The 15,088-nt window shown below is 40.6% G+C and overlaps 1 protein-coding gene and 1 long non-coding RNA gene across 6 annotated transcripts in view; both read left to right on the forward strand.

The window, feature by feature from the left end:
- Positions 1-6,918, forward strand: part of kdm6a (lysine (K)-specific demethylase 6A) — a 36,087-nt gene extending 29,169 nt beyond the window's left edge. For all 5 annotated transcript variants that reach the window (XM_060040603.1, XM_060040604.1, XM_060040606.1 and 2 more), the window contains 12 exons: positions 615-744; positions 1,087-1,192; positions 2,188-2,393; positions 2,574-2,626; positions 2,762-2,836; positions 3,152-3,300; positions 3,423-3,537; positions 3,734-3,921; positions 4,666-4,807; positions 4,981-5,107; positions 5,568-5,738; positions 5,902-6,918. In XM_060040603.1, the coding sequence (XP_059896586.1) occupies positions 615-744; positions 1,087-1,192; positions 2,188-2,393; positions 2,574-2,626; positions 2,762-2,836; positions 3,152-3,300; positions 3,423-3,537; positions 3,734-3,921; positions 4,666-4,807; positions 4,981-5,107; positions 5,568-5,738; positions 5,902-5,928 (1,489 nt within the window). In that variant the 3' untranslated portion in view covers positions 5,929-6,918. The remainder of the gene's footprint in view (positions 1-614; positions 745-1,086; positions 1,193-2,187; positions 2,394-2,573; positions 2,627-2,761; positions 2,837-3,151; positions 3,301-3,422; positions 3,538-3,733; positions 3,922-4,665; positions 4,808-4,980; positions 5,108-5,567; positions 5,739-5,901) is intronic.
- Positions 6,919-9,452: 2,534 nt separating this feature from the next.
- LOC132449175 (uncharacterized) lies at positions 9,453-13,815 on the forward strand. The gene is made up of 2 exons (XR_009523527.1): positions 9,453-9,574; positions 13,468-13,815. It is a non-coding gene; the product is annotated as an uncharacterized LOC132449175 (long non-coding RNA).
- The last annotated feature ends 1,273 nt before the right edge of the window (positions 13,816-15,088 follow it).

Below are 15,088 nucleotides of genomic sequence, written 5' to 3' on the forward strand. Positions count from 1 at the left end.
ATGATCATCAAGTTTACCGCCTACAACATCGCTGAAGAGGAACACCCGTTCACAAAAAAAATATATATGGTGCTACCTAATTAGTTTTGGTCCTACTAAATGAAAAGCTAGGTGGCACCAGTGTTACCTGTGAAAGGGTTAGTCTGGAGCCCTGGGTGCCCATGGGTCAGATGGACACACAGGTCTGTTCTTCTCACAGAACACACAGGCCATTATGGCAGCCAGTGGCCATTCATACTCAGAAGCGATTACCTTATCAAACGTATGCATTCGTGGCTTATTGAAACTTTTCTATAATGGATGGTATCAATTCAGCGCTTGAATGTAAACATAAATCAATCTGCAAATTCTAAACGGTCTGATGTCCTTGATAAATGTGTGTGGTTTGAATTCCACACGGTAGACACACGGTTGATGTGAAGATACAATATGAAGTATACTATATAAACCTATCAGAATGCACCTTCACGGTAAAACCTAGAAGTGCCTTCTCCTTTGTGTTAATCAAAGCCTGTAGCACACATAACCTAGCATGTTGACCTGGGGTCACGGCCGCAGTGTGACCCCAGTACACTGGTGGGTTTCTCAAGCCGTCTCCTCTCGGCGGCCCACAGGAACCTGGGGAAGAACGGCCTGTCCACCAGCAGCATCCTGCTGGACAAGTGTCCGCCCCCGCGCCCCCCCCCCTCGCCCTCCCCCGTGCTTCCCAAGGACAAGCTCAACCCGCCAACACCCAGCATCTACGTGAGTACAGCGGACACCGCCGTAGAAGGACCGAGCTACGGATGAGCTGGGAGGGAGGGTGGCTGCTTGGGAACATGGTTGAAAAAAAAAATATATATATATCTCTATCTCTCTCTATATATACCGTATATATCTATATCTATATCTATATCTCGCTCTTGCTCTATCCTTTTTCAGGTTGGAAAACATTGGTTCAGACCCATGCCACATATGTTTTGGATACGTTCCTCACAATTGTTAGTACTTTGAGGACTCTGTTACCGGAGATGTCCATCCTTGGTCCATGCATGCCTGGATTGGGAGGAGCTAACCTGTGTGCGTCTAACCCCGTGTGTCCCGCAGCTGGAGAACAAGAGGGACGCCTTCTTCCCTCCTCTGCATCAGTTCTGCACCAACGCCGCCAACCCTGTCACCGTCATCAGAGGCCTGGCAGGGGCTCTCAAACTTGGTACGTGGCCCCATACTGTGCAGTTGTGTGTGTGTGTGTGTGTGTCTGCATTCTGGACTGTTGCTTGAACTGTGTGTGTGTGTGTGTGTTCGTCTGATCCACCCTCACGTGGCTGTGGGTGTGTCACTGTGTTCATTGGAGGACGTGTGCACGGTGATGGGATTTAAAGGGTGCCACAACAGCACCACCTGCAAGTAGAAAGTGACACTGCACTCAGTAGCTCGGCTGGCATCCGTTCGCTCTGGCCCTGCCAAGCACGTCAACCCGCTCTGCTTGTCCCGATCTCATGTCCTCTGGACATTGCTTTCATTGTCAATATAATGGATAAAAATGTATTGTTGCACCGGTGCTATGCATTTATTTAGTCTACAGCTAAACATGATCATATATATTTCATGTAAATTGCATTTTTCTTTTTTTTGTAGCCATTTACTATTATTAATTACTTGTGAATTTATTGATTTTTATATGATTTGATATGTGCTTCAGTGGTGGGTTTGGTGCATCAATTATGAGTGCAATGGTGTCAAATAAGCATCAGTCCCTGCGTACACAGCAAACACAGAGACTCTTTTCTCCGTCTCTGCAGGAGGACTTAGTGGGTTTTTAGGGCGTACAGCTAGTATGAGTACCATGGCTGGGGGCAGTGTTTGTGCCCATCGCTTGGCTGTGGGGAGCAGGGCTTTCACTGCTCTTAATGCAATGCTGCGTACTGCACTTGTAGTCTTAGTGGCTGGATCTCTATGTTTTACAGTTTGAGTCCATCTCATCAGCCACGTTTGCCAACATTTACCACCCAATTGAATAAGCAAGAAACATCTTCACAGGCAAATGCTTTCAATGATTCAAAATTCATCGTTATATTTTAAGAAATGCATCTCTGGTTGTTATTTGTAAGCACAATTTGAATACCCCCAAATGGTCATCACGACTCTTCCTGTACCTCATCCAATCTCGTCCGCTCCCTGATTGGTTCGTCGCCTGTTCCCCTACAGACCTGGGCCTGTTCTCCACCAAGACGCTGGTGGACGCCAACCCGGACCACCTGGTGGAGGTGAGGACCCAGCTGGCTCAGCCCACCGACGAGAACTGGGACCCCAGCGCCAGCCGGAAGATGTGGCGCTGCGAGAGCAGCCGCTCCCACACCACCATCGTCAAATACGCGCAATACCAGGCCTCCTCCTTCCAGGAGTCGCTACGGGTCAGTGGCCCGCCCCGAGCACCCACCCAGAATCACCTGCTCATTACATCAGGCATTCTTTCCATCTAAAACCTAACACTTAATGTAAAACGTGTATTTATTGCATAAATTACCTTTTAACCTTAAGCCTTTCCCACGTTTTGAATGCAAAAAATATATTTTCGTGTTGCCACCGTTCAGGAGGAGAGTGAGAAGAAGAAGGAGTTGGAGGCAGAAGCGGCCTCTCCGGAGAAGTAAGTTCATGTCTGCAACACCAGTTCTCTCCATCACCGCCTCTCTGGATATTTAATGGAACACCGCTTTCACTCTAAAATGAGGTGTTCTAGGGTTTGTTTCCCCTTTAATTCTGTGTCCCGTGTTCCCTTCAGTGCTGCACGCAGACGAAAAGGGCCTTTCAAGCACCTCAAGTTCGGCACCAACATCGACCTTTCAGACGAGAAGAAGTAAGTGCCCCCTCCCAGGACCCCCCCCCCCCCCCCCGTCTCCATTCACCCACACACCTGCCGTCCCGTTGCCTAGTGCCTGCAGCGCGAGCCCTGTAAACCCGTCATTCACACGGCAATAAGCAGACACTTTAATCCAAAGCAACTTACAACGGTCATACCTACTCAAACCAACGGTGACGTCGTCTATGCGAGGCGGGAGCCAGAGAAGTTGGGGTTAGGTTTCGTTCTCGGGGACACCTCGACACACAGCTAGGAGGAGTCGCGGAGCTACGCACCCCCTCCTGAGCTAAGCCCGCCCCCGTCTTTCCTCAGGTGGAAGCTGCAGCTCCAGGAGCTGGCCAAGCTGCCGGCCTTCGCCCGCGTGGTGTCTGCAGGCAACCTGCTCAGCCACGTGGGGCACACCATCCTGGGCATGAACACGGTGCAGCTCTACATGAAGGTCCCCGGGAGCAGGACGCCAGGTACACCCGAGGACCCTCACCGCCGCCTCTCCGAATCGCCCCCCCCCCCCCCCGTGCCTCCTCGTCCTGGTCGCTTCGGCTTATGTTTTTTGTAACCGCTAGTGTCTTCTTGGTCACCAAAGGTCACCAAGAGAACAACAACTTCTGTTCGGTCAACGTCAACATCGGGCCCGGAGACTGCGAGTGGTTTGCCGTGCCTGAGCCATACTGGGGAACCATCAATGACTTCTGTGAAAAGTAAGTCACAATACTGTTCTTGTACACAAATGGCAACCAGAGATGTTGTTTGTGGTATAAACCACGAAAAAGGTCAACGTCAACGTTGCTTTATAAATCAAACACAAATGTTTTAGCTCGTTGATCACCCGTTAACTGTTTGAATGCTGTGATTCAAGATGATTGACCTGCTTGTGGGCGTGTCCCTCCTCTGCAGAAACAACATCAACTTCCTGATGGGCTCGTGGTGGCCCAACCTGGAGGACCTGTACGAGGCCAACGTGCCCGTGTACCGCTTCATCCAGCGGCCCGGGGACCTGGTGTGGCTCAACACGGGCACCGTGCACTGGGTCCAGGCCATCGGCTGGTGCAACAACATCGCCTGGAACGTCGGCCCCCTTACAGGTAGGCGTCAGTCAGACCTGCCATGGTACTGTGCTGTTGAAGGGGTTGGCAGGGGCTTTGATTGCAACGAGCCGCGTTTCCACCAGAATTACCCAGGGTGTTTTAGTCCCAGGTACTACATATCTGCGTCGCCGCTGTGGTGTGAAGACCGGCCATGGTTAGGCAAAGGAAGGTCCTTTTAAGATCAGGCACATAATTAATAAAGGCCATGATAAAGCTAGAAATACTGAGAGAAACAAAACCTTTGGAATGTCCTCACCCCCCCCCCCCCCCTCCACCACCCCCAACCATAGGACCTAAAGACATTTGAATATTGAGCCATAATAGCACTCTATAACTAAATGTATGGTTCATATTGTTGTAATAGCCAATTTGAGACAGTGAGTTGAATCTTTTACTGGATCCCACATTACTTTTGAATGGCCTCGGACCATCTCGAACCCTAGACTGCTTAGTCTGAGCTATTGACTAATTGCCAATGACAATGTATTGGGAAGTCAACATTGACGAACCAGTGTGTTAATAGATGTAGAAAGATGTAAATATAAGTAGCTCATCTAGCATGCCAGTTGGCAGCAAGTTGAATGTTGAATGATGTACGCCAAATAATGGATTTGCATGACTGGACAATTGGTACATGGTCAAAACCTTCTGGCCTCGTAAAGTGACGTAGACCATGAATGAATGGGATTCACCAAACTCCAACGTGGCGTGTATCACAATGAGGGTACTTTGGCTCCCCAGCACACCAGTACAAGCTGGCGGTGGAGCGCTACGAGTGGAACAAACTGCAGAGCGTCAAGTCCATCGTCCCCATGATCCACCTCTCCTGGAACATGGCCCGGAACATCAAAGTGTCGGACCACAAGCTCTTTGAGATGATCAAGTGAGCACACACTCCCATCCCCAGCGTCATGTTGTGTGTGTGTGTGTGTGTGTGTGTGTATGCGTGTACCTTGCATTTGGGGGCTTTCACTTGTGATTTGATTACAAGTCAAATCACTTGATTCGAGGTGAAACGTGGAATCAAATAAAGTTTATAAAATGTGTGTGTGTTAGGTACTGTTTGCTGCGGACGCTGAAACAGGTTCAGATGCTCCGGGAGCGGCTGCAGTCTGCGGGGAAGGAGATGGTTTGGCACGGCCGGTCCAGGGACGAGCCGGCCCACTACTGCAGCATCTGTGAGGTAGGCACGCATTCTCAAGGTCACCGCTGGCTCCCTCGACAGCTCGATGAACCCCTCTGCCCGCACCCCAAGTGTCCTGAGCACAGAGCTGGCCGTCTGTAACCCACCCCCTATTTATATTTAATGTTAACTTGAAATGTTTTTATTTAATTCGTTTGCCACAATCAAACGAAACGTGCGTTATTGTTTTATGGTAAATGGACTTCATTTATAGAGCGCTTCTTTTTTTAACCAGTGGCCACCAAAAGCACTTTACAGTATTGCCTAACAATCACCATTCATGCACACGAAATCACACTGACGGCGGCTTCAGCTATGCAAGGCGACAGCCACTTGCATACGACGACCTCCCTATGTGATGTCTGCATGTAATGTACTTTGTGTCAATGTCTCTCAGTTAAGGCAAAAAGCTAATTTGTGGCCCAGGGTGGACCTCACAGCTGTGTTCTGCTCCATTCAGGTGGAAGTGTTTGACCTGCTGTTTGTGACGAGCGAGAGCAACAGCAAGAAGACGTACGTGGTGCACTGCCAGGACTGCGCTCGCAGGGGCAGCGCCAACCTGGACAACTTTGTGGTGCTGGAGCAGTACAAGACAGAGGACCTCATGCAGGTCTACGACCAGTTCACACTGGTAAGCAAACACCACTCCTCCATGTTCGCAGGATCGTTTGGTTAGTTTCAGACCAAAGGTTATTAACCGTGCGTGATGTCGTTGTCCGCAGCGCTTTTGGTTGAGATTGAATTGAATATATGTTGAGGGAGATGGTAATGGTTTGTTTTCTGTCCCCCTCTAGGCCAGTCCTCTGCCTTCGTCCTCCTGATGAACACAGTATTGTTCTGCGGACCACTAGAGCTCTGATGGACGGGGCGGAGCACTCTGGAAACCATTTGTTTTGTTTCTGATATTCAGGAAGTTAGCTGGCAGTGCTCCCCACTGCGCTCTGTAGCTATCCCAAAAGGCAGCTGTGTGAAAGCTGTGTGTCTATGCAACCTGCCCCGAGCGGTCTGCCTCCCCCCAGTGGACTGGAGGGCCAAGACTGTTCTCCGTCACCATGACCAGACTGTTCTACTGCTGGCCCAGCTGGACTTCAAGAAAACGAACAAAACAAAAACGACTATTAATAGAAGAATGGTTTTGTATATATTGTGTTACAACTGGCAAACAACATCACATAAAGACTACTGACACGCTAATCGCCCCCCCCTTTATTTTGTAATCCGTTAGTGGCTTTACACACGAGTTTATTCCCTCGCCCCCGTCAACCGTAACTGGCATAGCTGCTCTTTTATGTTAGATGGCTAGATGTCTCCTTGGACAGGAAACGAAGAAAAACTGTTTTGTAATGTGAAGAGTAGAGTGACATGTTGTTTGCAACATTTTCCTCCTGTTTTTAATGGACTTAACGTTTCCACTTATTTTCGTTTGTTGGAACCGTTTCTTTTGTCGCTGGCTTTGCTTTTCTATGGTTTAAAAAGGGTAATTAGTTGGAAAGAAACTACAGCCAAGTCATAGTGAAAAGTGGGTTGCACATAGACAAAGGAATAGACTTTTTTCTAATTTTGATGTAAATTTACACTATTTATAAATGCATATTTATTGCTTGAAAATATTTGTTGATGGAATGCTGTAATTTTTTTTTCCAGAGAACCTGCCATTCAATTTTGAAAGATCCTTGTCACTTTGGCCGTGGCATCTTGTACGTTTTCTATATCAACTGCTTAGTAAGCATTGTACAGAGACCCTCCTTGAAATGGTTTTATTGTTTGAAGGATGTTTTATGCGTCAATAAACAAAAAAATCTTTATTTAAATTTCTGGGATTCTTTGCTGATAATTATTACATCTCATTCATCATAGCTGGATTCTCAAATGCCAGGTTATTTATTGCATTGCATTGCATTTATTTATTGCATTTAATACCGTTCCTTTCATTGTTTCACACATTCAAAGGAATGCAGATCTTTGAGAAATTGCTCTTGTACACAAATGGTAACCAGAGTTGTTTTTTGTGATATAAACATAAGCATGGTTCCCGCGGGTCCTTAAAAAGTCTTAATTTTTTTTGTGTAAAATTAAGGCCATAAATTGTCTTAAATTTACTGTAAATTTGCTCTAGGTATTAAATTTTGCAGAGGGTTTTTTAAGACTAGGGGAAATTGTCGCGCACCACAAATCACCTAGTGCGTCTTTTAATTACGGCATTTTCAGGAGTTTTACGTTACGTTAACGTTGACATCGACATCAGTCATCGGGGGGCCGGTTGCATCTGCAGCCTGCACCGGCTTCTGTAGGCTAACTTGCTGGCGCTACTTTTAGCTAGTGACGGTTGACATCATTAGGCCAACTTGCGCTACTTTCAGGATAGGACGGTGCAAATTCAATGAGAAATGGTTTGAGGAGGATACGTTTCGGGGGTGGTTGGAGAAGGCAGGTGACTACGAGGCAAGGTGTTGTTTATCCCGAAAGGCATTCATACTAGGGACCATGGGAGCAAAAGCTCTTGAGTCCCACATGTGTGTGTGTGTGTGTGTGTGTGTGTGTTCACTGTCAGCCGTGTTTACATGGACATATCTGATCCGCATAGATGTGGAAGAACAGCTCAATCGGAATAGAAAAGGATCATATAATACGCCTCAATCGGAATACAATTATCTGTTCGTAATATAATTCTATTCGGCTACAGAAGAGGTGGTGTAGTCTGCTATAATTGACATGCATACACTTATTCCGATAGTTTGGGGTTTAACTTAGGAAAGCTGCAGTAGTTCGCATTTGGTCCACTCCGCACTCCAAACTTGACCGCTGTCAAGGACGGTGGATTTATTGCCTGATTCATGTCTTTGTTATCACTCCGTTGTAGTTACAGTAGTCCGGTAACATATCAACCCCAGCGTGTCCGGTTGCTAAGCGACGGGTCATGGGTGACACGGGTGGGTTAATGTGTTCGCGTATCGTCGTGTCCGCGCTTCCGAGATAACTTTGCAAGAGTACTACTACTGCTAGTACTACGGCTACGGTTGATGTGTATAAGTGACTCAATTATACACACCTTTTCTATCAAATAATTTTTCAGACATTTTTTGGGTCTTAATTTATGTATGTGTTGGTCTTAAAAAGTCTTAAATTTGACTTTAAAAATTGTGCAAGAACCATGATAAGGTACAAATCAATAAACCTTTGATTCATAAATCAGGCACACATTTAAAAATGTCACCTTTTAGTGGGACCGCAAGAGCGATCACAAACGTACATTTGTACTAAATTAATACAGTTTGGGCATTGTCTTGGATTACGCATTTTAAAATGAAAGATATTGTTTTTTCCACAGAAAAAAACGACATGTTTTTTTTCATGACGACCAATAAAAAACAACAGTTTACCCCTTATGTTTTTTTTCATGACGACCAATAAAAAACAACAGTGTTACCCATTATGTTTTTTTTCATGACGACCAATAAAAAACAACAGTGTTACCCCTTATGTTTTTTTTCATGAAGACCAATAAAAAACAACAGTGTTACCCCTTATGTTTTTTTTCATGAAGACCAATAAAAAACAACAGTGTTACCCCTTATGTTTTTTTTCATGACGACCAATAAAAAACAACAGTGTTACTTACCCCTTATGTTTTTTTTCATGACGACCAATAAAAAACAACAGTTTACCCTTTATTGTTTTTTTCATGACGACCAATAAAAAACAACAGTGTTACCCCTTATGTTTTTTTTCATGACGACCAATAAAAAACAACAGTGTTACCCTTTATGTTTTTTTTCATGACGACCAATAAAAAACAACAGTGTTACCCCTTATTTTTTTTTTCATGACGACCAATAAAAAACGACAGTGTTACCCCTTATGTTTTTTTTCATGACGACCAATAAAAAACAACAGTGTTACCCCTTGTTTTTTTTTCATGACGACCAATAAAAAATGACAGTGTTACCCCTTATGTTTTTTTTCATGACGACCAATTAAAAACAACAGTGTTACCCCTTATGTTTTTTTTTGTTTTGTTTTTTTTCATGTTGACCAAAAAATATCGACAGTGGTCAACGTTTTTGCGGGGATCCGAACCTGAGCTGTTTGGAGTGTTAACCTCCGAACTAACCAATGAGCCATCAAGACACCGAATAAATTCTACACGATGGTTATACTTGACTTTATAATTCGCATGACATAGAGAAGAGTCTTCCAACAGAAGACATCAACCGGACATGAACCCCGGTCTCCAGGGGGTTAGCTCACAGCTCTCTCCACTTCCTACTGAGATATGTATATTACTTAGGTCTAAGGTTATATATGACAGTGCAATAGACATGATAGCATTACGTTTACAATTTTTTTCATGAAGACCAATAAAAAACAACAGTGTTACCCCTTATGGTTTTTTTCATGACGACCAATAAAAAACGACAGTGTTACCCCTTATGTTTTTTTTCATGACGACCAATAAAAAACAACAGTGTTACCCCTTATGTTTTCTTTCATGAAGACCAATAAAAAACAACAGTGTTACCCCTTATGTTTCTTTTCATGAAGACCAATAAAAAACAACAGTGTTACCCCTTATGTTTTTTTTCATGACGACCAATAAAAAACAACAGTGTTACCCCTTATGTTTTTTTTCATGACGACCAATAAAAAACAACAGTGTTACCCCTTGTTTTTTTTCATGACGACCAATAAAAAACAACAGTGTTACCCCTTATGTTTTTTTTCATGACGACCAATTAAAAACAACAGTGTTACCCCTTATGTTTTTTTTTTTTTTTTTTCATGTTGACCAAAGAATATCGACAGTGGTCAACGTTTTTGCGGGGATCCGAACCTGAGCTGTTTAGAGTGTTAACCTCCGAACTAACCAATGAGCCATCAAGACACCGAATAAATTCTACACGATGGTTATACTTGACTTTATAATTCGCATGACATAGAGAAGAGTCTTCCAACAGAAGACATCAACCGGACATGAACCCCGGTCTCCAGGGGGTTAGCTCACAGCTCTCTCCACTTCCTACTGAGATATGTAAATTACTTAGGTCTAAGGTTATATATGACAGTGCAATAGACATGATAGCATTACGTTTAAAATGAAAGATATTGTTTTTTCCACAGAAAAAAACGACAGTGTTACCCCTTATGTTTTTTTTCATGACGACCAATAAAAAACAACAGTGTTACCCCTTATGTTTTTTTTCATGACGACCAATAAAAAACAACAGTGTTACCCTTTATGTTTTCTTTCATGACGACCAATAAAAAACAACAGTGTTACCCCTTATGTTTTTTTTCATGACGACCAATAAAAAACAACAGTGTTACCCCTTATGTTTTTTTTCATGACGACCAATAAAAAACAACAGTGTTACCCTTTATGTTTTTTTTCATGACGACCAATAAAAAACGACAGTGTTACCCCTTATGTTTTTTTTCATGACCAATAAAAAACAACAGTGTTACCCCTTATGTTTTTTTTCATGAAGACCAATAAAAAACAACAGTGTTACCCCTTAAGTTTTTTTTCATGACGACCAATAAAAAACAACTTATGTTTTTTTTCATGACGACCAATAAAAAACAACAGTGATACCCCTTATTTTTTTTTTCATGACGACCAATAAAAAACGACAGTGTTACCCCTTATGTTTTTTTTCATGACGAACAATAAAAAACAACAGTGTTACCCCTTGTTTTTTTTCATGACGACCAATAAAAAATGACAGTGTTACCCCTTATGTTTTTTTTCATGACGAACAATAAAAAACGCCAGTGTTACCCCTTATGTTTTTTTTCATGACGACCAATAAAAAACAACAGTGTTACCCCTTATGTTTTTTTTCATGACGACCAATAAAAAACAACAGTGTTACCCCTTATGTTTTTTTTCATGACGACCAATAAAAAACAACAGTGTTACCCCTTATGTTTCTTTTCATGAAGACCAATAAAAAACAACAGTGTTACCCCCTATGTTTTTTTTCATGACGACCAATAAAAAACAACAGTGTTACCCCTTATGTTTTTTTTCATGAAGACCAACAAAAAACAACAGTGTTACCCCTTATGTTTTTTTTCATGACGACCAATAAAAAACAACAGCGTTACCCCTTATGTTTTTTTTCATGACGACCAATAAAAAACAACAGTGTTACCCCTTATGTTTTTTTTCATGACGACCAATAAAAAACAACAGTGTTACCCCTTATGTTTTTTTTCATGAAGACCAATAAAAAACAACCGTGTTACCCTTTATGTTTTTTTTCATGACGACCAATAAAAAACAGTGTTACCCCTTATGTTTTCTTTCATGACGACCAATAAAAAACAACAGTGTTACCCCTTATGTTTTTTTTCATGACGACCAATAAAAAACAACAGTGTTACCCCTTATGTTTTCTTTCATGACGACCAATAAAAAACAACTTATGTTTTTTTTCATGACGACAAATAAAAAACAACAGTGTTACCCCTTATGTTTTTTTTCCTGACGACAAATAAAAAACGACAGTGTTACCCCTTGTTTTTTTTCATGACGACCAATAAAAAACGACAGTGTTACCCCTTATGTTTTTTTTCATGACGACCAATAAAAAACAACAGTGTTACCCCTTATGTTTTTTTTCATGACGACCAATAAAAAACAACAGTGTTACCCTTTATGTTTTTTTTCATGACGACCAATAAAAAACAACAGTGTTACCCCTTATTTTTTTTTTCATGACGACCAATAAAAAACGACAGTGTTACCCCTTATGTTTTTTTTCATGACGACCAATAAAAAACAACAGTGTTACCCCTTGTTTTTTTTTCATGACGACCAATAAAAAATGACAGTGTTACCCCTTATGTTTTTTTTCATGAGGACCAATAAAAAACAACGGTGTTACCCCTTTTTTTTTTTTTCATGACGACCAATAAAAAACAACAGTGTTACCCCTTATGTTTTTTTTCATGACGAACAATAAAAAACGACAGTGTTACCCCTTATGTTTTTTTTCATGACGACCAATAAAAAACAACAGTGTTACCCCTTATGTTTTTTTTCATGAAGACCAATAAAAAACAACAGTGTTACCCCTTAAGTTTTTTTTCATGACGACCAATAAAAAACAACTTATGTTTTTTTTCATGACGACCAATAAAAAACAACAGTGTTACCCCTTGTTTTTTTTCATGACGACCAATAAAAAATGACAGTGTTACCCCTTATGTTTTTTTTCATGACGACCAATAAAAAACAACAGTGTTACCCCTTATGTTTTTTTTCATGACGAACAATAAAAAACGACAGTGTTACCCCTTATGTTTTTTTTCATGACGACCAATAAAAAACAACAGTGTTACCCCTTATGTTTTTTTTCATGAAGACCAATAAAAAACAACAGTGTTACCCCTTAAGTTTTTTTTCATGACGACCAATAAAAAACAACTTATGTTTTTTTTCATGACGACCAATAAAAAACCACAGTGTTACCCCTTATTTTTTTTTTCATGACGACCAATAAAAAACGACAGTGTTACCCCTTATGTTTTTTTTCATGACGACCAATAAAAAACAACAGTGTTACCCCTTGTTTTTTTTCATGACGACCAATAAAAAATGACAGTGTTACCCCTTATGGTTTTTTTCATGAAGACCAATAAAAAACAACGGTGTTACCCCTTTTTTTTTTTTTCATGACGACCAATAAAAAATGACAGTGTTACCCCTTATGTTTTTTTTCATGACGACCAATAAAAAACAACAGTGTTACCCCTTATGTTTTTTTTCATGACGACCAATAAAAAACAACAGTGTTACCCCTTATGTTTCTTTTCATGAAGACCAATAAAAAACAACAGTGTTACCCCTTATTTTTTTTTTCATGACGACCAATAAAAAACGACAGTGTTACCCCTTATGTTTTTTTTCATGACGAACAATAAAAAACAACAGTGTTACCCCTTGTTTTTTTTCATGACGACCAATAAAAAATGACAGTGTTACCCCTTATGTTTTTTTTCATGAAGACCAATAAAAAACAACGGTGTTACCCCTTTTTTTTTTTTTCATGACGACCAATAAAAAACAACAGTGTTACCCCTTATGTTTTTTTTCATGACGACCAATAAAAAACAACAGTGTTACCCCTTATGTTTCTTTTCATGAAGACCAATAAAAAACAACAGTGTTACCCCTTATGTTTTTTTTCATGACGACCAATAAAAAACAACAGTGTTACCCCTTATGTTTTTTTTCATGACGACCAATAAAAAACAACAGTGTTACCCCTTATGTTTTTTTTCATGACGACCAATAAAAAACGACAGTGTTACCCCTTAAGTTTCTTTTCATGACGACCAATAAAAAACAACAGTGTTACCCCTTATGTTTTCTTTCATGACGACCAATAAAAAACGACAGTGTTACCCCTTTTGTTTTTTTTCATGACGACCAATAAAAAACGACAGTGTTACCCCTTATGTTTTCTTTCATGACGACCAATAAAAAACAACAGTGTTACCCCTTATGTTTTTTTTCATGAAGACCAATAAAAAACAACCGTGTTACCCTTTATGTTTTTTTTCATGACGACCAATAAAAAACAGTGTTACCCCTTATGTTTTCTTTCATGACGACCAATAAAAAACAACAGTGTTACCCCTTATGTTTTTTTTCATGACGACCAATAAAAAACAACAGTGTTACCCCTTATGTTTTCTTTCATGACGACCAATAAAAAACAACTTATGTTTTTTTTCATGACGACAAATAAAAAACAACAGTGTTACCCCTTATGTTTTTTTTCCTGACGACAAATAAAAAACGACAGTGTTACCCCTTGTTTTTTTTCATGACGACCAATAAAAAACGACAGTGTTACCCCTTATGTTTTTTTTCATGACGACCAATAAAAAACAACAGTGTTACCCCTTGTTTTTTTTTCATGACGACCAATAAAAAATGACAGTGTTACCCCTTATGTTTTTTTTCATGAAGACCAATAAAAAACAACGGTGTTACCCCTTTTTTTTTTTTTCATGACGACCAATAAAAAACAACAGTGTTACCCCTTATGTTTTTTTTCATGACGAACAATAAAAAACGACAGTGTTACCCCTTATGTTTTTTTTCATGACGACCAATAAAAAACAACAGTGTTACCCCTTATGTTTTTTTTCATGAAGACCAATAAAAAACAACAGTGTTACCCCTTAAGTTTTTTTTCATGACGACCAATAAAAAACAACTTATGTTTTTTTTCATGACGACCAATAAAAAACAACAGTGTTACCCCTTATTTTTTTTTTCATGACGACCAATAAAAAACGACAGTGTTACCCCTTATGTTTTTTTTCATGACGACCAATAAAAAACAACAGTGTTACCCCTTGTTTTTTTTCATGACGACCAATAAAAAATGACAGTGTTACCCCTTATGTTTTTTTTCATGAAGACCAATAAAAAACAACGGTGTTACCCCTTTTTTTTTTTTTCATGACGACCAATAAAAAATGACAGTGTTACCCCTTATGTTTTTTTTCATGACGACCAATAAAAAACAACAGTGTTACCCCTTATGTTTTTTTTCATGACGACCAATAAAAAACAACAGTGTTACCCCTTATGTTTCTTTTCATGAAGACCAATAAAAAACAACAGTGTTACCCCTTATGTTTTTTTTCATGACGACCAATAAAAAACAACGGTGTTACCCCTTTTTTTTTTTTTCATGACGACCAATAAAAAACAACAGTGTTACCCTTTATGTTTTTTTTCATGACGACCAATAAAAAACAACAGTGTTACCCCTTATGTTTTTTTTCATGACGACCAATAAAAAACAACAGTGTTACCCCTTATGTTTTTTTTCATGACGACCAATAAAAAACAACAGTGTTACCCCTTATGTTTTTTTTCATGACGACCAATAAAAAACAACAGTGTTACCCCTTATGTTTTTTTTCATGACGACCAATAAAAAACGACAGTGTTAC

This window comes from Gadus macrocephalus, chromosome 20 (assembly GCF_031168955.1).
Source record: "Gadus macrocephalus chromosome 20, ASM3116895v1".
NCBI classification, from domain to species: Eukaryota; Metazoa; Chordata; class Actinopteri; order Gadiformes; family Gadidae; genus Gadus; species Gadus macrocephalus.